Raw genomic sequence first — 23,579 nt, forward strand, 5'->3', positions numbered from 1 at the left:
GGCGCTAGATGTAGCATTTACCTTGGTGGCCAAAAGTTCAATTTTGCTCTCATCTGACCACAGCACCTTCATCCATACATTTAGGGAGCCTCCTAAACATGTCTTTTGGCAAACTCAAAACAAGCCTTACAATTGTGTGTAAGTAAAGGCTTTTTTCTACCCACTCTTCCATAAGGGTGACCTCTATGGAGTTGCTTAATGTGGTCGTATGGACAAATACTCCTGTCTCTACTTGGGAACTCTGCAGCTTTTTCAGGGTTAATTTTGGTCTCGATGCTGCCTCTCTGATTACTGCCCTTCTTGCCCAGAGAGTTTTGGTGGGCTGCCCTCTCTTGGCAGGTCTGTTGTGATTCCATGTTCTTGCGATTTGATGATAATGGATTTGATGGTGCTCTGGGGGTTCATCAGAGATTGGGATATTTTTTTCTAACCCAACCCTAACTTGGACTTCTCACAGACTTTGTCCCTGACCTGTTTGGAGATTTCTTTGGTCTTCACGGTGTTGTTTGATTAGTGGTGCCTCTTGCTTAATGGTGTTGCAGCCTCTGTGGCCTTTCAGAAAAGATAAAGTGTATATACTGACAGACCATGTGCCACTTAGATTGTACACAGGTGAACTTCCCTTTACTAAGCATGTGATTTATGAAGGTAGTTGCTTGCACCAGAAATGTATAGGGGCTTCATCGCAAAAGGGGTACGAGTGCATATGCACATGCCAATTTTTAGTTATTTGATTCCATACATTTAGTTTATGCCTATATTTTTCACACTTCATTTCACCAACTATTTAGATCTCATGCATCACACACAAATCGGATTACAACAATATTTAAACATAGGATGTAATGTAAAAAAATATGTAAAAAGCCAAGGGGGTGATTACTTTTGCATGCCATGGTAGGTATATAGAACCTAGGATTCTTGATGTAGGGCCTAGATAGAGATGAACTAGAATTCTTGAGAAAAGGATAGTGCTAACAAAAACAGGTAGAGTTAGGGATGAAAATAATATGGCTTTAGAGTATACGGCATGGGTAGCGTGTGGGATAACATTTGGATATTCAGGAGGAGGTAATTCCTGTGGCTGTGTAAAGTAACATGGTCCTGGATGTGACCCCTCAGAAGTGACAACAATTGTTCAGTGTTTTAGTTATTCTGTTAATTCTGCAGCATTTAGCAATTGTGCCATCTTGTGTGCATTGAAAACAATCTCTTGTGCGTCATCTCAGAGCTGAAATCAATAGGTATATTGTACCCACTATTAAAACCGTGCCCAATAAGCTCCTGTGCCACTGTGTTTGCAGTTACGTTCAGCACAGGCAATCTGTTGTAATTCTTTGGTGAACAATTGTCCTATTTTAATGGGGAACCAAGTGACTGAACTCCACTCTACAGCTTTTAATAAATGAAGTTTGGGATAACTGGTAGGACTCCTCATTCCCACAAAGCATTCGAAGACATGAAAAAATGGCAGCATATTAGTGATTGCACAGAGGGCAGACCACCAGGCAACAGGGGGGTGCACCAATCCACTTCTTTTCAATATTCAATAAGGAGGCAGCTTGTTTTCTGCACACTGTCTCCTCACTGAATAAGTGAGCACAGAGTTGTTAAAGCGACAATACGGTCATGCAGCATGACGTATCACTGCATCCTTATTCTGAAAGCTCTGTACCCAGCTTCTCCCTTACATTCTGCTGTTCGAGACTGGGCCAACTAAAGTTAGGGATTATATCATAGGAAGGAATGGAGCCTTCCTCATAACAGTGCAAAGCTCATAACACCAATCAACAGCAGTGGTTGTGTATGAAAGTCAGTAAGAGGAGTGACTTACTGCAGGAGGGGGCTCTTAATAGGGGATAAAAAGGAGTGGTGTTCTGCAAGATGTGGCTGTGTATAGGGACCAAAAAGTAGTGATGGTCTGCAAAACGTAGCTGTGACTAGAGGCAAAAAGGAGTGATTTTCTGTAGGGTGGAGCTGTATATTAATGAGAGGAGTGATATATTGCAGGATAGGGCATTCTATAAATGTTGGGAGTGCAATATTGTAGGATGACACCGTGAATACACAGCAAAATGATTAAAGTACTGCAGGATAGGGCTGTGAACAGGGGGCAAAAAGGAGTGATGTTCTGAAGGATGAGGATCTGAATAATGGTCTGAAAGTAGTGATGTTCTGCAGGATGGGTGTTATGAAAGGCAATTCAGTACTACAATGGACATAGCGGTCAGAGCACATACAGTGATCTGACAATAACCCAAAATCATAGAACGAGCTCTGAGACGTGGGAACTCTGCAGACCGCAATCCCTAATCCTCTCCAAACAACACTAGAGGCAGCCGTGGATTGCGCCTAACTCTGCCTATGCAACTCGGCACAGCCTGAGAAACTAACTAGCCTGAAGATAGAAAATAAGCCTACCTTGCCTCAGAGAAATACCCCAAAGGAAAAGGCAGCCCCCCACATATAATGACTGTGAGTTAAGATGAAAACACAAACATAGAGATGAAATAGATTCAGCAAAGTGAGGCCCGACTTTCTTAACAGATCGAGGATAGAAAAGGTAACTTTGCGGTCTACACAAAACCCTAAAGAAAACCACGCAAAGGGGGCAAAAAGACCCTCCGTACCGAACTAACGGCACGGAGGTACACCCTTTGCGTCCCAGAGCTTCCAGCAACAAATTAGACAAGCTGGACAGAAAAAATAGCAAACAAATAGCAAAGAAGAACTTAGCTATGCAGAGCAGCAGGCCACAGGAATGATCCAGGGAACAGCAAGTCCAACACTGGAACATTGACAGGAAGCCAGGATCAAAGCATTAGGTGGAGTTAAGTAGAGAAGCACCTAACAACCTCACCAGATCACCTGAGGGAGGAAGCTCAGAAGCCGCAGTACCACTTCCCTCCACCAACAGAAGCTCACAGAGAGAATCAGCCGAAGTACCACTTGTGACCACAGGAGGGAGCTCTGCCACAGAATTCACAACAGTACCCCCCCCTTGAGGAGGGGTCACTGAACCCTCACCAGAGCCCCCAGGCCGACCAGGATGAGCCACATGAAAGGCACGAACAAGATCGGGAGCATGGACATCAGAGGCAAAAACCCAGGAATTATCTTCCTGAGCATAACCCTTCCATTTAACCAGATACTGGAGTTTCCGTCTAGAAACACGAGAATCCAAAATCTTCTCCACAATATACATATCCAATTCCCCCTCCACCAAAACCGGGGCAGGAGGATCAACAGATGGAACCATAGGTGCCACGTATCTCCGCAACAATGACCTATGGAATACGTTATGTATGGAAAAAGAATCTGGAAGGGTCAGACGAAAAGACACAGGATTAAGAACCTCAGAAATCCTATATGGACCAATGAAACGAGGTTTAAACTTAGGAGAGGAAACCTTCATAGGAATATGACGAGAAGATAACCAAACCAGATCCCCAACACGAAGTCGGGGACCCACACGGCGTCTGCGATTAGCGAAACGTTGAGCCTTCTCCTGGGACAAGGTCAAATTGTCCACTACATGAGTCCAAATCTGCTGCAACCTGTCCACCACAGTATCCACACCAGGACAGTCCGAAGACTCAACCTGTCCTGAAGAGAAACGAGGATGGAACCCAGAATTGCAGAAAAATGGCGAAACCAAGGTAGCCGAGCTGGCCCGATTATTAAGGGCGAACTCAGCCAAAGGCAAAAAGGACACCCAGTCATCAAGATCGGCAGAAACAAAGCATCTCAGATATGTTTCCAAGGTCTGATTGGTTCGTTCGGTCTGGCCATTAGTCTGAGGATGGAAAGCCGAGGAAAAAGACAAGTCAATGCCCATCCTACCACAAAAGGCTCGCCAAAACCTTGAAACAAACTGGGAACCTCTGTCAGAAACGATATTCTCTGGAATGCCATGTAAACGAACCACATGCTGGAAGAACAATGGCACCAAATCAGAGGAGGAAGGCAATTTAGACAAGGGTACCAGATGGACCATCTTAGAAAAGCGATCACAGACCACCCAAACGACTGACATCTTTTGAGAAACGGGAAGATCAGAAATAAAATCCATAGAGATATGTGTCCAAGGCCTCTTCGGGACCGGCAAGGGCAAAAGCAACCCACTGGCACGAGAACAGCAGGGCTTAGCCCGAGCACAAATCCCACAGGACTGCACAAAAACACGAACATCCCGCGACAGAGACGGCCACCAAAAGGATCTAGCCACCAACTCTCTGGTACCAAAGGTTCCAGGATGACCAGCCAACACCGAACAATGAACCTCAGAGATAACTTTACTGGTCCACCTATCAGGGACAAACAGTCTCTCCGCTGGACAACGATCAGGTTTATTAGCCTGAAATTTTTGCAGCACCCGCCGCAAATCAGGGGAGATGGCAGACACAATTACTACTTCCTTGAGGATACCCGCCGGCTCAGACAAACCCGGAGAGTCGGGCACAAAACTCCTAGACAGAGCATCCGCCTTCACATTTTTAGAGCCCGGAAGGTACGAAATCACAAAGTCAAAACGGGCAAAAAACAGCGACCAACGAGCCTGTCTAGGATTCAACCGCTTAGCAGACTCAAGATAAGTCAAGTTCTTATGATCAGTCAATACCACCACGCGATGCTTAGCTCCTTCAAGCCAATGACGCCACTCCTCGAATGCCCACTTCATGGCCAGCAACTCTCGTTTGCCCACATCATAATTTCGCTCAGCAGGCGAAAACTTCCTGGAAAAAAAAGCGCATGGTTTCATCACTGAGCAATCAGAACCTCTCTGCGACAAAACAGCCCCTGCTCCAATCTCAGAAGCATCAACCTCGACCTGGAACGGAAGAGAAACATCTGGTTGACACAACACAGGGGCAGAAGAAAAACGACGCTTCAAGTCTTGAAAAGCTTCCACAGCAGCAGAAGACCAATTGACCAAATCAGCACCCTTCTTGGTCAAATCGGTCAATGGTTTGGCAATACTAGAAAAATTGCAGATGAAGCGACGATAAAAATTAGCAAAGCCCAGGAACTTTTGCAGACTTTTCAGAGATGTCGGCTGAGTCCAATCATGGATGGCTTGGACCTTAACAGGATCCATCTCAATAGTAGAAGGGGAAAAGATGAACCCCAAAAATGAAACCTTCTGCACACCAAAGAGACACTTTGATCCCTTCACAAACAAAGAATTAGCACGCAGGACCTGAAAAACCGTTCTGACCTGCTTCACATGAGACTCCCAATCATCCGAGAAGATCAAAATGTCATCCAAGTACACAATCAGGAATTTATCCAGGTACTCTCGGAAGATGTCATGCATAAAGGACTGAAACACTGATGGAGCATTGGCAAGTCCGAATGGCATCACTAGATACTCAAAATGACCCTCGGGCGTATTAAATGCAGTTTTCCATTCATCTCCTTGCCTGATTCGCACCAGATTATACGCACCACGAAGATCTATCTTGGTGAACCAACTAGCCCCCTTAATCCGAGCAAACAAATCAGATAACAATGGCAAGGGGTACTGAAATTTAACCGTGATCTTATTTAGAAGGCGGTAATCTATACAAGGTCTCAGCGAACCATCCTTCTTGGCTACAAAAAAGAACCCTGCTCCTAATGGTGACGATGACGGGCGAATATGCCCCTTCTCCAGGGATTCCTTCACATAACTGCGCATAGCGGCGTGCTCAGGCACGGATAAATTAAACAGTCGACCTTTTGGGAATTTACTACCAGGAATCAAATTGATAGCACAATCACAATCCCTATGCGGAGGTAGGGCATCGGACTTGGGCTCATCAAATACATCCCGGTAATCAGACAAGAACTCTGGAACCTCAGAAAGGGTGGATGACGAAATTGACAGAAATGGAACATCACCATGTACCCCCTGACAACCCCAGCTGGACACCGACATGGATTTCCAATCTAATACTGGATTATGGGCTTGTAGCCATAGCAACCCCAACACGACCACATCATGCAGATTATGCAACACCAGAAAGCGAATAACCTCCTGATGTGCAGGAGCCATGCACATGGTCAGCTGGGTCCAGTATTGAGGCTTATTCTTGGCCAAAGGCGTGGCATCAATTCCTCTCAATGGAATAGGACACTGCAAGGGCTCTAAGAGAAACCCACAACGCTTAGCATACTCCAAGTCCATCAAATTCAGGGCAGCGCCTGAATCCACAAATGCCATGACAGAATACGATGACAAAGAGCAGATCAAGGTAACGGACAGAAGAAATTTTGACAGTACCGTACCAATGGTGGCAGACCTAGCGAACCGTTTAGGACAATCAGAGATAGCATGAGTGGAATCACCACAGTAGAAACACAGCCCATTCAGACGTCTGTGTTCTTGCCGTTCAACTCTGGTCAAAGTCCTATCGCACTGCATAGGCTCAGGTTTTAGCTCAGGTAGTACCGCCAAATGGTGCACAGATTTACGCTCACGCAAGCGTCGACCGATCTGAATGGCCAAAGACATAGACTCATTCAAACCAGCAGGCATAGGAAATCCCACCATGACATCCTTAAGGGCTTCAGAGAGACCCTTTCTGAACATAGCTGCCAGCGCAGATTCATTCCATTGAGTGAGCATGGACCACTTTTTAATTTCTGACAATATACCTCTATCTCATCCTGACCCTGACAAGGAGCCAGCAAATTTTTCTCTGCCTGATCCACTGAATTAGGTTCATCGTACAGCAATCCGAGCGCCAGGAAAAACGCATCGATATTACTCAATGCAGGATCTCCCGGCGCAAGGGAAAATGCCCAGTCCTGAGGGTCGCCGCGCAAAAAAGAAATAACAATCAAAACCTGTTGAACTGGATCACCAGAGGAGCGAGGTTTCAAGGCCAGAAATAATTTACAATTATTTTTGAAACTCAGAAACTTAGTTCTATCTCCAAAAAACAAATCAGGAATAGGAATTCTTGGTTCCAACATAGCTTTCTGATCAATAGTGTCTTGAATCTTTTGTACTCTTGCCGAGAGCTGATCCACAAATGAAGACAGACTTCTAATGTCCATCGCTACACCTGTGTACTGAACCACCCAAATGTCTAGGGGAAAAAAAAGGCAAAACACAGTGCAAAGAAAAAAAAATGGTCTCAGAACTTCTTTTTTCCCTCTATTGAGAATCATTAGTACTTTTGGTTTCCTGTACTGTTATGAAAGGCAATTCAGTACTACAATGGACATAGCGGTCAGAGCACATACAGTGATCTGACAATAACCCAAAATCATAGAACGAGCTCTGAGACGTGGGAACTCTGCAGACCGCAATCCCTAATCCTCTCCAAACAACACTAGAGGCAGCCGTGGATTGCGCCTAACTCTGCCTATGCAACTCGGCACAGCCTGAGAAACTAACTAGCCTGAAGACAGAAAATAAGCCTACCTTGCCTCAGAGAAATACCCCAAAGGAAAAGGCAGCCCCCCACATATAATGACTGTGAGTTAAGATGAAAAGACAAACGTAGAGATGAAATAGATTCAGCAAAGTGAGGCCCGACTTTCTTAACAGATCGAGGATAGAAAAGGTAACTTTGCGGTCTACACAAAACCCTAAAGAAAACCACGCAAAGGGGGCAAAAAGACCCTCCGTACCGAACTAACGGCACGGAGGTACACCCTTTGCGTCCCAGAGCTTCCAGCAACAAATTAGACAAGCTGGACAGAAAAAATAGCAAACAAATAGCAAAGAAGAACTTAGCTATGCAGAGCAGCAGGCCACAGGAATGATCCAGGGAAAAGCAAGTCCAACACTGGAACATTGACAGGAAGCCAGGATCAAAGCATTAGGTGGAGTTAAGTAGAGAAGCACCTAACGACCTCACCAGATCACCTGAGGGAGGAAACTCAGAAGCCGCAGTACCACTTCCCTCTACCAACAGAAGCTCACAGAGAGAATCAGCCGAAGTACCATTTGTGACCACAGGAGGGAGCTCTGCCACAGAATTTACAACAGATGGGGCTATATGTAGAAGACAGGGGTCATACACTGCAGAATGGGAATGTAAATAAACAAAAGGAGTGCTGCCGAGGCCTGGAGCGAAGAGAAAGTGAGAGCAATGACAAAAGGGAGCTTTCCTTAGTGTAGCAGAAGACCTTTCCATTAATATTGATTTTTAGTTTGCCGTGTGGTGTGGGGGTAGAGTGAATAGGGTAGCATTAAAAAGGACAGAATGGAGAGGAGACAGGTGCTGAGGGTGACAATGGGTAGAGGGGGCAGCAATCGATGGACAGTGAAGAGGGGGAACTGCATGGGAAGGGAGAGAACTGAGAAGGAATGGCTTGGGGCCAACGAGAGGGAGGAGTCACTGTGCAAGCCATATTTATAAGGAGGGCCAGCTTAGGGCCCATATGTTCATAAGGGAGGATAGTGTAAAGGGAATATTTTGTCGGAGAAAACAGAGTGGAGGCCATGTCTCATAAGAGGGACAGTGTGGAATCATATTTTGTGTAATAAACAATTATTTATTTAAGGGCACAACAGTGGCAGATATTTTTAGACAGGGGGAATGATAATAACACTGTTTACAAGCATCATGTTGGGATGTGCAGCAGTAGGCTAGAGAAGAGGCAAGTCTGCAGAGATGAGCTGTGAATGTGAAAAGTCATTACAACATCTGAACAAGATGGAGAAGGAAAGAAAATGAGCCCAGAGAAAACATCACCCGTAAGGTACCTGTATGTAAAATGCATATATGTGATGCTGACTGTGACAAACCAGTACTGTGGTTACTGTATGGTTCGCAGTCTGATGATGGCTTATAAGAGCAACTCCCAGTACCTCCTTAACATTGTTAAGATTATACTGGAAACTGCAATTTCATGAGATCCTAATGTACATGGCGGGGGGCAGACCTGATTTTACAGTTAATCACTGTACTAAATTTGGAGTTTTTTTTAATTTACTGATGATGGTTCTGGTGCTGTATTTCTGTACTGATGATTATTCTAGTAATTTATTCATGTACTGATGGTAATTGTGGTGCTGTATTTATGTAACAATTATGGTTCTGGTGCTATATTTATGTGGATAAGGTGGTTCTGGTGCCCTTTTCATGTACCTATGGTTGTTATCAGGTGTGCTAATGCTGTCAATGGATGAGGGAAGGGGGAAGAATTTCCTAAGTGACATATCTATGGAAAGTTAGGGACTATGTGTGTGTATGTGGATATGTGGATATGAATGTTTGTTTTATGCATGTATGGTAGTGTAAGTGTAGTGAGCATTAAACTATAGTTGACAGAACCTGCTCATCTAATATCTATAGAAACCTCTAGACTCTTCCAGGAGAGACGATGCATGCTGATTTTGGCAATACCTCTATAATTGAGAGCAGAGAAGCTCTCAGCTGAGCTGAATGTGTATGAGCGTGTCAGAAAAATTCTTATAGTTTTGATTAGCAGAAATCTAATGTGTATGGAGGCCTTAAATAAGTTTCCTGTTTTCAAGAATGTTGGGTCCCTAGGCAAAGATTGTTGTAAAAATAAACTATACTGGACCAAGGGAGCGTGAGCAAAGCAAGTTATTTTATTAACCCCTTAGTGACAGAGCCAATTTGGTACTTAATGACCGAGCCAATTTTTGCAATTCTGACCACTGTCAATTTATGAGGTTATAACTCTGGAACGCTTCAACGGATCTCGCTGATTCTGAGATTGTTTTTTCATAACATATTGTACTTCATGTTAGTGGTAACATTTCTTCGATATTACTTGCGATTATTTATGAAAAAAACGGAAATATGGCAAAAAATTTTAAAATTTTGCAATTTTCAAACTTTGTATTTTTATGCCCTTAAATCAGAGAGATATGTCATGAAAAATAGTTAATAAGTAACATTTCCCACATGTCTACTTTACATCAGCACAATTTTGGAAACAAAATTTTTTTTTTGTTAGGGAGTTATAAGGGTTAAAAGTTGACCAGCAATTTCTCATTTTTACAACACCATTTTTTTTTAGGGACCACATCACATTTGAAGTCATTTTGAGGGGTCTATATGATAGAAAATAATGAAGTGTGACACCATTCTAAAAACTGCACCCCTCAAGGTTCTCAAAACCACATTCAAGAAGTTTATTAACCCTTTACGTGCTTCACAGGAACTGAAACAATGTGGAAGGAAAAAATGAACATTTAACTTTTTTTTGCAAACATCTTAATTCAGAACCATTTTTTTTATTTTCACATGTGTAAAAACAGAAATGTAACCATAAATTTTGTTTTGCAATTTCTCCTGAATACGCCAATACCCGATATGTGGGGGTAAACCACTTTTTGGACGCACCGCAGAACTTAGAAGTGAAGGAGCGCCGTTTGACTTTTTCAATGCAGAATTGGCTGGAATTGAGATGGGACGCCATGTCACGTTTAGAGAGCCCCTGATGTGCCTAAACAGTGGAAACCCCTCAAGTGACACCATTTTGGAAACTAGACCCCTTAAGGAACTTATCTAGATGTGTGGTGAGCACTTTGAACCCCCAAATGCTTCACAGAAGTTTATAACGTAGAGCCGTGAAAATAAAAAAATCGCTTTTGTTTACACAAAAATGATTTTTTTGCCCACAAATTTTAATTTTCACAAGGGTAAAAGGAGAAATTACACCACAAAAGTTGTTGTGCAATTTCTCCTGAGTACGTCGATACCCAATATGTGGGGGTAAACCACTGTTTGGGTGCACCGCAGAGCTTGGAAGAGAAGGAGTGCCGTTTTACTTTTTCAATGTAGAATTGGCTGGAATTGAGATCGGACGCCATGTTGCGTTTGCAGAGCCCCTGATGTGCCTAAACAGTGGAAACCCCCCCAAGTGACACAATTTTGGAAACTAGACCCCTTAAGGAACTTATCTAGATGTGTATTGAGCACTTTGAACCCCCATGTGCTTCAAAGAAGTTTATAACGTAGAGCCGTGAAAAAAAAAAAAAAAAAAAAAAAAAAAAAAAAAAATCGCATTTTTTCTACAAATATCTTTTTGCCCACAAATTTTTATTTTAACAAGGGTAACAGGAGAAATTAGAACACTAAAGTTGTTGTGCAATTTCTACTGAGTACGTTGATACCCAATATGTGGGGGTAAACCACTGTTTGGGCGCACCGCAGAGCTTGGAAAAGAAAGAGTGCGGTTTTACTTTTTCAATGTAGAATTGGCTGGAATTAAGATCGGACGCCATGTCGCGTTTGGAGAGCCCCTGATGTGCCTAAACAGTAGAAATCCCCCACAAGTGACCCCATTTTGGAAACTAGACCCCCCATGGAACTTATCTAGATGTGTGGTGAGAACTTTGAATGCCCAAGTGCTTCACAGAAGTTTATAATGCAGAGTCGTGAAAATAAAAAATATTTTTTTTTTCCACAAAAGATTTTTTAGCCCCCAAGTTTTTATTTTCACAAGGGTAACAAGAAAAATTGGACCCCAAAAGTTGTTGTCCAATTTGTCCTGAGTATGCTGGTACCCCATATGTGGGGGTAAACCACTTTTTAGGTGCACGGCAGAGCTCGGAAGGAAGGAGCGCCGTTTTGGAATGCAGACTTTGATAGAATGGTCTGTGGGCATTATGTTGCGATTGCAGAGCCCCTGATGTACCTAAACAGTAGTAACCCCCCACAAGTGACCCCATTTTGGAAACTAGACCCCCCAAGGAACTTATCTAGATGTGTGGTGAGAACTTTGAATGCCCAAGTGCTTCACAGAAGTTTAGAATGCAGAGTCATGAAAAAATATATATATATTTTTCCACAAAAAAGATTTTTTAGCCCCCATGTTTTTATTTTCACAAGGGTAGCAAGAGAAATTGGACCCCAGAAGTTGTTGTCCAATTTATCCCGAGTACGCTGATGCCCCATATGTGGGGGTAACCCACTGTTTGGGCGCACGGCAGAGCTCAGAAGGGAGGGAGCACCATTTGACTTTTTGAGCGCAAAATTGGCTGTCGTGTTTGGAGACCCCCTGATGTACCTAAACAGTGGAAACCCCCCAATTCTAGTTCCAACCCAACTCCAACACACCCCTAACCCTAATCCCAACCTGATCCATAATCCTAATCACTAACCCCAACGATAATCACAACCCTTACCCCAAAACAACCCTAATGTCAACCCTAACCATAACCCTAATCAAAACCCTAAATCCAACACACCCCTAATCCTAATCTCAACCCTAACCTCAAACCTAACCCTAATCCCAATACACCCCTAATCACAACCCTAACCTTAACCCTAATCCCAAACCTAACCCTAATCCCAAGCGTAACCCTAATGCCAACCCTGTTATGACCTGGTGGTCAGGACAATAATGGACCTGGTGGTTAAGAGCACACGGAATGACCTGATAGTTACTGATAATATAGGATGAGCTCTGGGACGTGGGAACTCTGCTGACCGCAATCCCTAATCCTATCAACCACACTAGAAATAGCCGTGGATTGCTCCTAACGCTCCCTATGCAACTCGGCACAGCCTAAGGAACTAGCTAGCCATAAGATAGAAAAATAAAGCCTACCTTGCCTCAGAGAAATTCCCCAAAGGAAAAGGCAGCCCCCCACATATAATGACTGTGAGTAAAGATGAAAATACAAACACAGAGATGAAATAGATTAAGCAAAGTGAGGCCCGACTTACTGAACAGACTGAGGATAGGAAAGGTAGCTTTGCGATCAGCACAAAAACCTACAAAAAGACCACGCAGAGGGCGAAAAAAGACCCTCTGCACCAACTCACGGTGCGGAGGCGCTCCCTCTGCGTCCCAGAGCTTCCAGCAAGCAAGACAACAATCCAAATAGCAAGCTGGACAGAAAAATAGCAAACCAGAGAAAAACAAGCAGTCACTTAGCTTCTGCTGGGAAGACAGGTCACAAGAACGATCCAGGAGTGAACTAGACCAATACTGGAACATTGACAGGTGGCATGGAGCAAAGATCTAAGTGGAGTTAAATAGAGCAGCCAGCTAACGAATTAAGCTCATCACCTGTGGAAGGAAACTCAGAAACACCCACAGCCACCAGAGAAAGTCCATGGACAGAACCAGCCGAAGTACCATTCATGACCACAGGAGGGAGCCCGACAACAGAATTCACAACAGTACCCCCCCTTGAGGAGGGGTCACCGAACCCTCACCAGAGCACCCAGGCCGACCAGGACGAGCCAAATGAAAGGCACGAACCAGATAGGCAGCATGAACATCAGAGGCAAAAACCCAGGAATTATCTTCCTGACCATAACCCTTCCACTTGACCAGGTACTGGAGTTTCCGTCTCAAAATACGAGAATCCAAAATCTTCTCCACCACATACTCGAACTCCCCCTCAACCAACACCGGGGCAGGAGGATCAACGGATGGAACCACAGGCGCCACGTATCTCCGCAACAACGACCTATGGAACACATTATGGATGGCAAAAGAAGCAGGAAGGGCCAAACGAAATGACACAGGATTGATAACCTCAGAAATCTTATACGGACCAATGAAACGAGGCTTAAACTTAGGAGAGGAAAACTTCATAGGAACATAACGAGACGACAACCAAACCAAATCCCCAACACGAAGTCGGGGACCCACACAACGCCGGCGGTTAGCGAAACGTTGAGCCTTCTCCTGGGACAATGTCAAATTGTCCACCACATGAGTCCAAATCTGCTGCAACCTATCCACCACAGTATCTACACCAGGACAGTCTGAAGACTCAACCTGCCCTGAAGAGAAACGAGGATGGAAACCAGAATTGCAGAAAAACGGCGAAACCAAAGTAGCCGAGCTGGCCCGATTATTAAGGGCGAACTCAGCCAACGGCAAAAAGGACACCCAATCATCCTGATCAGCAGAAACAAAGCATCTCAGATATGTTTCCAAAGTCTGATTAGTTCGTTCGGTTTGGCCATTTGTCTGAGGATGGAAAGCCGAGGAAAAAGACAAATCAATGCCCATCCTAGCACAAAAAGATCGCCAAAACCTCGAAACAAACTGGGAACCTCTGTCAGAAACGATGTTCTCCGGGATACCATGTAAACGAACCATATGCTGGAAAAATAATGGCACCAAATCAGAGGAGGAAGGCAATTTAGACAAAGGTACCAAATGGACCATCTTAGAAAAGCGATCACAAACCACCCAAATGACCGACATCTTTTGAGAGACGGGGAGATCTGAAAAAAAATCCATAGAAATATGCGTCCAGGGCCTCTTCGGGACCGGCAAGGGCAAAAGCAACCCACTGGCACGAGAACAGCAGGGCTTAGCCCGAGCACAAGTCCCACAGGACTGCACAAAAGAACGCACATCCCGTGACAAAGACGGCCACCAAAAGGATCTATCCACCAAACCTCTGGTACCAAAGATTCCAGGATGACCAGCCAACACTGAACAATGAATCTCAGAGATAACTCTACTAGTCCATCTATCAGGGACAAACAGTTTCTCTGCTGGGCAACGGTCAGGTCTATCAGCCTGAAATTTTTGCAGCACCCGCCGCAAATCAGGGGACATAGCAGACAATATTACCCCCTCTTGGAGAATACCCGCCGGCTCAGGAACACCCGGAGAGTCAGGCACAAAACTCCTTGACAGGGCATCAGCCTTCACATTCTTAGAGCCCGGAAGGTACGAAACCACAAAATCAAAACGGGGGAAAAATAATGACCATCGAGCCTGTCTCGGATTCAACCGTTTGGCAGACTCAAGATAAGTCAAATTCTTGTGATCTGTCAAGACCACCACGAGATGCTTGGCTCCTTCAAGCCAATGACGCCACTCCTCGAATGCCCACTTCATGGCCAACAACTCTCGATTACCAACATCATAATTGCGCTCAGCAGGCGAAAACTTTCTAGAAAAGAAAGCACATGGCTTCATCACCGAGCCATCAGAACTTCTTTGCGACAAAACAGCCCCAGCTCCAATCTCAGAAGCATCAACCTCAACCTGAAACGGGAGCGAAACATCTGGCTGGCACAACACAGGGGCAGAAGAAAAACGACGCTTCAACTCCTGAAAAGCCTCTACAGCTGCAGAAGACCAATTGACCACATCAGCACCCTTCTTGGTCAAAGCAGTCAACGGTTTAGCAACACTAGAAAAATTAGCGATGAAGCGCCGATAAAAATTAGCAAAGCCCAAGAACTTTTGCAGGCTCTTCACAGATGTCGGCTGAGTCCAATCGTAAATGGCTTGGACTTTAACAGGGTCCATCTCGATAGTAGAAGGGGAAAAAATGAACCCCAAAAATGAAACTTTCTGAACTCCAAAGAGACACTTTGATCCCTTCACAAACAAAGAATTAGCACGCAGGACCTGAAAAACTGTTCTGACCTGCTTCACATGAGACTCCCAATCATCCGAGAAGATCAAAATGTCATCCAAGTACACAATCAGGAATTTATCCAGGTACTCTCGGAAGATGTCATGCATAAAGGACTGAAATACTGATGGAGCATTGGAAAGCCCGAATGGCATAACCAGGTGCTCAAAATGGCCCTCGGGCGTATTAAATGCTGTTTTCCATTCATCGCCTTGTTTAATACGCACAAGATTATACGCCCCTCGAAGATCTATCTTGGTGAACCAACTAGCCCCTTTAATACGAGCAAACAAATCAGACAGCAACGGCAAAGGATACTGAAATTTGACTGTAATTTTATTAAGAAGGCGGTAATCAATACAAGGTCTCAAAGAACCATCCTTCTTGGCCACAAAAAAGAACCCTGCTCCTAACGGTGATGACGACGGGCGAATATGGCCTTTCTCCAAGGATTCCTTTATATAACTCCGCATAGCGGCGTGTTCTGGCACAGATAAATTGAACAATCGTCCCTTAGGAAACTTACTACCAGGAATCAAATTAATTGCACAATCGCAATCCCTATGAGGAGGTAGGGCACTGGCTTTGGGCTCATCAAATACATCCCGATAATCCGACAAAAACTTTGGAACTTCAGAAGGAGTGGAAGACGAAATAGACAAAAATGGAACATCACCATGTACCCCCTGGCAACTCCAGCTGGACACAGACATAGATTTCCAGTCCAATACTGGATTATGAACCTGCAGCCATTTCAACCCCAAAACGACCACATCATGCAGATTATGCAACACCAGAAAGCGGATATCCTCCTGATGTGCAGGAGCCATGCACATGGTCAATTGGGTCCAGTACTGAGGTTTATTCTTGGCCAAAGGTGTGGCATCAATTCCTCTCAATGGAATAGGATACTGCAAGGGCTCCAAGAAAAAAACCACAGCACCTAGCATACTCCAAGTCCATCAAATTCAGGGCAGCGCCTGAATCCACAAATGCCATAACAGAATAGGATGACAAAGAACAAATCAGAGTAACGGACAATAGAAATTTAGACTGTACCGTACCAATGGTGTCAGACCTAGCGAGCCGCTTAGTGCGCTTAGGACAATCGGAGATAGCATGAGTGGAATCACCACAGTAAAAACATAGCCCATTCTGACGTCTGTGTTCTTGCCGTTCAGCTCTGGTCAAAGTCCTATCACATTGCATAGGCTCAGGCCCATGCTCAGATAGTACCGCCAAATGGTGCACAGGTTTACGCTCACGCAAGCGTCGATCGATCTGAATGGCCAAAGACATAGACTCATTCAGACCAGCAGGCATGGGAAATCCCACCATGACATCCTTAAGGGCTTCAGAGAGACCTTTTCTGAAGATTGCTGCCAGGGCACATTCATTCCACTGAGTGAGCACAGACCACTTTCTAAACTTCTGACAATATATCTCCGCTTCATCCTGACCCTGACACAGAGCCAGCAAGATTTTCTCTGCCTGGTCCACTGAATTAGGTTCGTCATAAAGCAATCCAAGCGCCAGGAAAAACGCATCAACATCACGCAATGCCGGATCTCCTGGCGCAATGGAAAATGCCCAGTCTTGAGGGTCACCACGTAACAAAGAAATAATGATCTTTACTTGTTGAACAGGGTCACCTGAGGAGCGAGGTTTCAAGGCAAGAAACAATTTACAATTATTTTTGAAATTCAAGAACTTAGATCTATCACCAAAAAACAAATCAGGAATTGGAATCCTAGGCTCTGACATCGGATTCTGAACCACAAAATCTTGAATGTTTTGTACACTTATATTGAGATTATCCATCAAAAAGGACAGACCTTGAATGTCCATGTCTACACCTGTGTTCTGAACCACCCAGATGTAAAGGAGAAAAGAGAGACAAAACACACTGCAAAGAAAAAAAAATGGTCTCAGAACTTCTCTTATCCCTCTATTGAGATGCATTAGTACTTTGGGCCACCTGTACTGTTATGACCTGGTGGTCAGGACAATAATGGACCTGGTGGTTAAGAGCACACGGAATGACCTGATAGTTACTGATAATATAGGACGAGCTCTGGGACGTGGGAACTCTGCTGACCGCAATCCCTAATCCTATCAACCACACTAGAAATAGCCGTGGATTGCTCCTAACGCTCCCTATGCAACTTGGCACAGCCTAAGGAACTAGCTAGCCCTAAAGATATAAAAATAAAGCCTACCTTGCCTCAGAGAAATTCCCCAAAGGAAAAGGCAGCCCCCCACATATAATGACTGTGAGTAAAGATGAAAATACGAACACAGAGATGAAATAGATTAAAGGGACACTGTCACCTGAATTTGGAGGGAACAATCTTCAGCCATGGAGGCGGGGTTTTTGTGTTTTTGATTCACCCTTTCCTTACCCGCTGGCTGCATGCTGACTGCAATCTTGCCTTCTGCAGGCATGTACTACGGAGGACAGAGAATGAACTTCAATCCAATATTGCAGCCAGCATGCAGCCAGCGGGTAAGGAAAGGGTGAATCAAAAACACAAAAACCCCGCCTCCATGGCTGAAGATTGTTCCCTCCAAATTCAGGTGACAGTGTCCCTTTAAGCAAAGTGAGGCCCGACTTACTGAACAGACTGAGGATAGGAAAGGTAGCTTTGTGGTCAGCACAAAAACCTACAAAAAGACCACGCAGAGGGCGCAAAAAGACCCTCCGCACCGACTCACGGTGCGGAGGCGCTCCCTCTGCATCCCAGAGCTTCCAGCAAGCAAGGCAACAATCCAAATAGCAAGCTGGACAGAAAAATAGCAAACCAGAGAAAAACAAGCAGTCAATTAGCTTCTGCTGGGAAGACAGGTCACAAGAACGATCCAGGAGTGAACTAGACCAATACTGGAACATTGACAGGTGGCATGGAGCAAAGATCTAAGTGGAGTTAAATAGAGCAGCCAGCTAACGAATTAAGCTCGTCACCTGTGGAAGGAAACTCAGAAACATCCACAGCCACCAGAGAAAGTCCATGGACAGAACCAGCTGAAGTACCATTCATGACCACAGGAGGGAGCCTGACAACAGAATTCACAACACAACCCTAACCCTAATACCAACCCTAATCCAAACCCTAACCCTAATCCAAACCCTAACCCTAATCCCAACTCTAACCCTAACTTTAGCCCCAACCCTAGCCCTAACTTTAGCCCCAACCCTAACCCTAGCCCTAAGGCTACTTTCACACTTGCGTCGTTTGGCATCCGTCGCAATCCGTAGTTTTGGACAAGAAACGGATCCTGCAAATGTGCCCGCAGGATGCGTTTTTTGCCCATAGACTTGTATTGCCGACGGATCGTGACGGATGGCCACACGTCGCGTCCGTCGTGCACTGGATCAGTTGTGTTTTGGCGGACCGTCGGCACAAAAAAAGTCCAATGAAACATTTTTTTGTACGTCGCATCCGCCATTTCTGACCGCGCATGCGTTGCCGTGACTCCGCCCCCTCCTCCCCAGGACATAGATTGGGCAGCGGCTGCGTTGAAAAACTACATCCGCTGCCCACGTTGTGCACAATTTTCACAACGTGCGTCGGTATGTCGGGCCGACGCATTGCGACGGCCCCGTACCGACGTAATTGTGAAAGAAGCCTAACCCTAAATTTAGCCCCAACCCTAACCCTAAATTTAGCCCTAGCCCTAACCTTAGCCCTAACCCTAGCCCTAACCCTAGCCCTAACCCTACCCCTAGCCCTAACCCTACCCCTAACCCTAGCCGTAACCCTAACTCTACTCCTAACCCTACCCCTAGCCCTCGCCCTAACCCTAGCCCTAACCCTACCCCTAACCCTACCCCTAACCCTACTCCTAACCCAAGCCCTACCCCTAACCCTACCCCTAGCCCTAACCCTAGCCCTAACCCTACCCCTAACCCTAGCCCTAACCCTACCCCTAACCCTAATTTTAGCCCCAACTGCTGTTCTCCTGCCGGCCAGCAGATGGAGACAGATGGCGGGCGCACTGCGCATGCGCCTGCCATTTTCTTTTCCCCGGCAGCCAGGAGGAGCAGCAGGAGGACCCATGGACACAGGTGAGTATGCTAGGGTCCCCGAATCCCCCTATTTCTCTGTCCTCTGATGTGCGATCACATCAGAGGACAGAGAATTACACTTTACTTTTTTTTTTTTTTTTTTTTTTTGCGGTCGCCGGTAAACAGTTAATTACCGGCGATCGCAAAACAGGTCGGTAAAACTGACCCCGATCATGTTCTTTGGGGTCGGCCGGCCGGGGGTGCGGCCAGCACCGGGAGAATCTTTGGGGTCTCGGCTGCCGGTGGTAGCCGAGACCCCAAAGATTCTCTCGGTGCCGGCCGGCGGGCGCACTGCGCATGCGTCCGCCATTTTGAAGATGGCGGCGCCCACCGGGAGACACGAGGAGCATCGGGGGAGATAGGTGAGTATTGGGGGGCTACCTGGGACCCCTTTTCTCTGTCCTCCGATGTGCGATCACATCGGAGGACAGAGAAATAAAAAAGAGATCGCGTTTTTTTTTTTTTTTGCGATCGCCGGTAAACGGTTAATTACCGGCGATCGCAAATGCGGGGTCGGTTAAAAAACCCCCGAATCATGTTCTCTGGGGTCTCGGCTACCCCCGGCAGCCGAGACCCCGGAGAAAATCCGACTCTGGGGGGCGCTATTTACTTTTTCCACAGCGCCGTTAATGAACGGCGCTGTGGTTTAAGTACCCTTAGCGGCCGCCGTTAAAAGGCGTATCGGCAGTCGCTAAGGGGTTAAACAGACTGCAGCCAGGAAACAAGGATTTAAGGAAAACAGAAAACCCTTATAAGTCTTCTAGTTCATGAAAACAATATATTGTCACACAAGTAGCACAAGAAGGCGCCATTATGATGTCCCTTTTTATTTTTTTGTATTTGTGAACATTAAACTGAAAGAAATGAGCTGGAGTCAAGTGGGTGTGCATGCTAAATAGTAGCATGTTCACATTGGCTAAAAAAAACAGACAAAACCCAACCTGTGTTGGACTTTGTCTGTTTTTCAGCCAGTGTGAACATGCTCCTCTTTTACGTGCTTACTAATGTGACTCCAGTTCATTTCTTGCAATTTAGCTTTAGGTTTCTGCATTTAGTGCAGGTAAGGGTATGCCCTCTCTTCCTTTGAGCTGGATATCACATTTAAAAAGCTCCTCACTAACTGCGTGTTCATGTTTGGGACCCAGTATTGCTCATCCCTTATTAACACAGGACGTCACTATGATGCAGGGTAAGGTTTTAATATTAGAGGTTAGGACCATTCCTAGCTTGGTTACACCTTGACGTTGGTGGGATGGCTTTTACTCTTTTTTTAATCAAAAACAATGTTCACTAGGTACCCAATGTTATATGCACTATTGCTTTTACTTATTTACTTATAGCAGGGTAATTATTAATTTTACTTTGTTTCTGATTTGGATTTATACAAGAAAATTTACTATTTTAATTGGTGTGGTATTAATTTTTCTCCAATGCCAAAAAAAACATCTCCAAGTTTGTCCAAATGTTTCTCAGAATCTTTACACGGTAAAAGTGTACTTGTCCCCTTGAATTAGTGAGTGTGATCCATACATTAAATGAAAAACAGACACAGAGACGGTAAAGGCCAGTAGACTATAATGGATAATGTGCCCTATCTGTAAAAAACACAGATAGTACATAGTTGTGAAAAATGGCCTTTCAGGCATTTCAACCTGAGAGAGGGGGTGTCTATAGAAATTTGGGTGATTGTTATGGAAACTGTACTGATCAATGCATGTAACACACAGCAGATCAAATATGTCTTAGATCCAGGGTATTAGCAGACAGTACCACACCTGATAGGCTTACCTACAACAGCTCAGCAGGCAGTCATGCAAAGCTTCAGCAAACAGTATCACTCTTGAAATTAGGGTTGACACCCAGCTGTTCTACTTATTAAAAGACATGTATTTGCATGTACTCATCCATAGTTTCATATACTTACAATAACTTAAAGAAGTTGTTCAGTACTTGATGGCTTATCCATATCCTTTGGATAGTTTGGATAGGTCATCAATATCAGATTGTTTTTGGGTTTGACACCATTCATCAGCATGTTCTGTTTGCAGGTCCTGCGGCATCCAGAAGTGTAGCAGACCACAACTTCATGCATGGTAGTTGTGTTTCTCATGTATAAACATGTGCACTCATGTGTTTTGTGTAAACTGTGGGGTGGGTCCACAAGAGGACAAATTTGCACAGGACTCTATTCAGACGACGGCTGGCCCTGTTAGTGTGCATTAAAACACTCTATAATCTTCATACTTGTTTTCAATGCCAGTCATTTTTGTTGAAGTTCAAGAATTAGTGTGACTCTTAAATATGGCCCAAAGATGACACTTATATACTTCATTGTATAAACTGTATACTTCTTTGCTTTTCCGTGAACTGAGACATTCAGCTTCTAAAAATCATTCTTGGCCAGAGCAGCTTGCTAATTGATGAAGTAAACACTACACCCTAGTCACTAAGGGTATTGAGCAGTGGAAGGTTATGAAGTGATTCCCTAAATGAACCCATGGAGACACTCAGTTAAGCTGTGAGGTTACTGCTGTATCCCACAGATGACTGGATTGTGGTGGATAGGTGCGTGTATGGCATTACTATGTACTGTATTTGTGCAACTTAGAGGTATGTCACACTACATGTTATGGGAGGGATGGGTTGTTAATTCTGGGTGTGTGATTGCACATGTGTATATAGATATGTGTGTGTGTTGTGTGTGTTATGTGTGTACAATGCCAGAATAAATCTTTGCTCCATGGAACAAAATGTCCATCTACAGCTCTGGATGATTAGTTATTACACTGCTAGCAGAATCAACCAAAATTGTCTGTGGTCCACTTTAGATTAGATTACATTGAGTATAATATGGAAATAAGATATACTAACCTTATCAAAGCAGAATAGGTTCAGCTGACCACACATGTTGATTCTGTCTGCATTGAGACAAAATATTTGCTTCTGTCTCAATCTTCGTTTTGCATACAGAATTCCAACCATGAGAGCAGCAGGTATGACTGGAGAGATGCAACAGACTATAAGAACACAAACTTCAACGATAATTTTCCTAGCAGACACCTAACAATATAAATAAATGGGAAATTAAAACATTGTTCAAAGGTCTCCAATTCACCATTTTTTCAAGAAGAATTATGATGTAAAATATCTTAAAATGTAGCGCACAACTTGTGTAGAAATTTTGTGACTTTTGGCGCTATCACACTACCTTCCGGTAGCTCCGCCAAAATGGGCAGAGCTGCGGAAGACCTTGGGAGATACTGGGAGTGACAATGCCCACCTGACAAATTTATTAAAAATGGTGGCATTCCTTACCCTAGAAATGTTACTGGGGTAATATTTGTTGTGCGGCGTATGGAGGACACTGATAAGATGTGCCAAATTCATTAAGTAATGTGTGCCTCTTAATGAATTTGGTAAGTCTTATTCCTGCATTGCCGTCATTGAAACTGGCATATGAAACACCAGTCATAGTGAATTGGGGCCAAACTGTTATATGATATGTAGAGATAAACTAATTAATTCAAATCAAACTGAACTTGTGTCAAAGTTTTAGATATTTAGTAAATCCAGCTAATTCACACAATTTCTGATTTACTTTGCACAGTTAGCCTAAAATAGTCACTGACATTTTACACATTGCAAAAGTTTGTCAACAATGACATCTCCAAGAAAGCTCATGTGGCATAACACTGCCAAGAGTGACTATCATGGCTTGTACAGGTCCTTCTCAAAAAATTAGCATATAGTGTTAAATTTCATTATTTACCATAATGTAATGATTACAATTAAACTTTCATATATTATAGATTCATTATCCACCAACTGAAATTTGTCAGGTCTTTTATTGTTTTAATACTGATGATTTTGGCATACAACTCCTGATAACCCAAAAAACCTGTCTCAATAAATTAGCATATCAAGAAAAGGTTCTCTAAACGACCTATTACCCTAATCTTCTGAATCAACTAATTAACTCTAAACACATGCAAAAGATACCTGAGGCTTTTATAAACTCCCTGCCTGGTTCATTACTCAAAGCCCCCATCATGGGTAAAGGTACTGTCACACTAGACGATATCGCTAGCGATCCGTGACGTTGCAGCGTCCTCGCTAGCGATATCGTCCAGTGTGACAGGCAGCAGCGATCAGGCCCCTGCTGGGAGATCGCTGGTCGGGGAAGAAAGTCCAGAA

General features: G+C 44.3%; 1 protein-coding gene across 3 annotated transcripts in view; it reads right to left on the reverse strand.

The window, feature by feature from the left end:
- The window catches only part of LOC138638128 (probable cation-transporting ATPase 13A4), a 161,586-nt gene that overhangs the window by 83,796 nt on the left and 54,211 nt on the right, over positions 1-23,579 (reverse strand). For all 3 annotated transcript variants that reach the window (XM_069727159.1, XM_069727161.1, XM_069727160.1), the window contains one exon: positions 22,257-22,445. In XM_069727159.1, the coding sequence (XP_069583260.1) occupies positions 22,257-22,445 (189 nt within the window). The remainder of the gene's footprint in view (positions 1-22,256; positions 22,446-23,579) is intronic.

The sequence above is a fragment of the Ranitomeya imitator genome, chromosome 5 (assembly GCF_032444005.1).
Source record: "Ranitomeya imitator isolate aRanImi1 chromosome 5, aRanImi1.pri, whole genome shotgun sequence".
Lineage (NCBI taxonomy): Eukaryota > Metazoa > Chordata > Amphibia > Anura > Dendrobatidae > Ranitomeya > Ranitomeya imitator.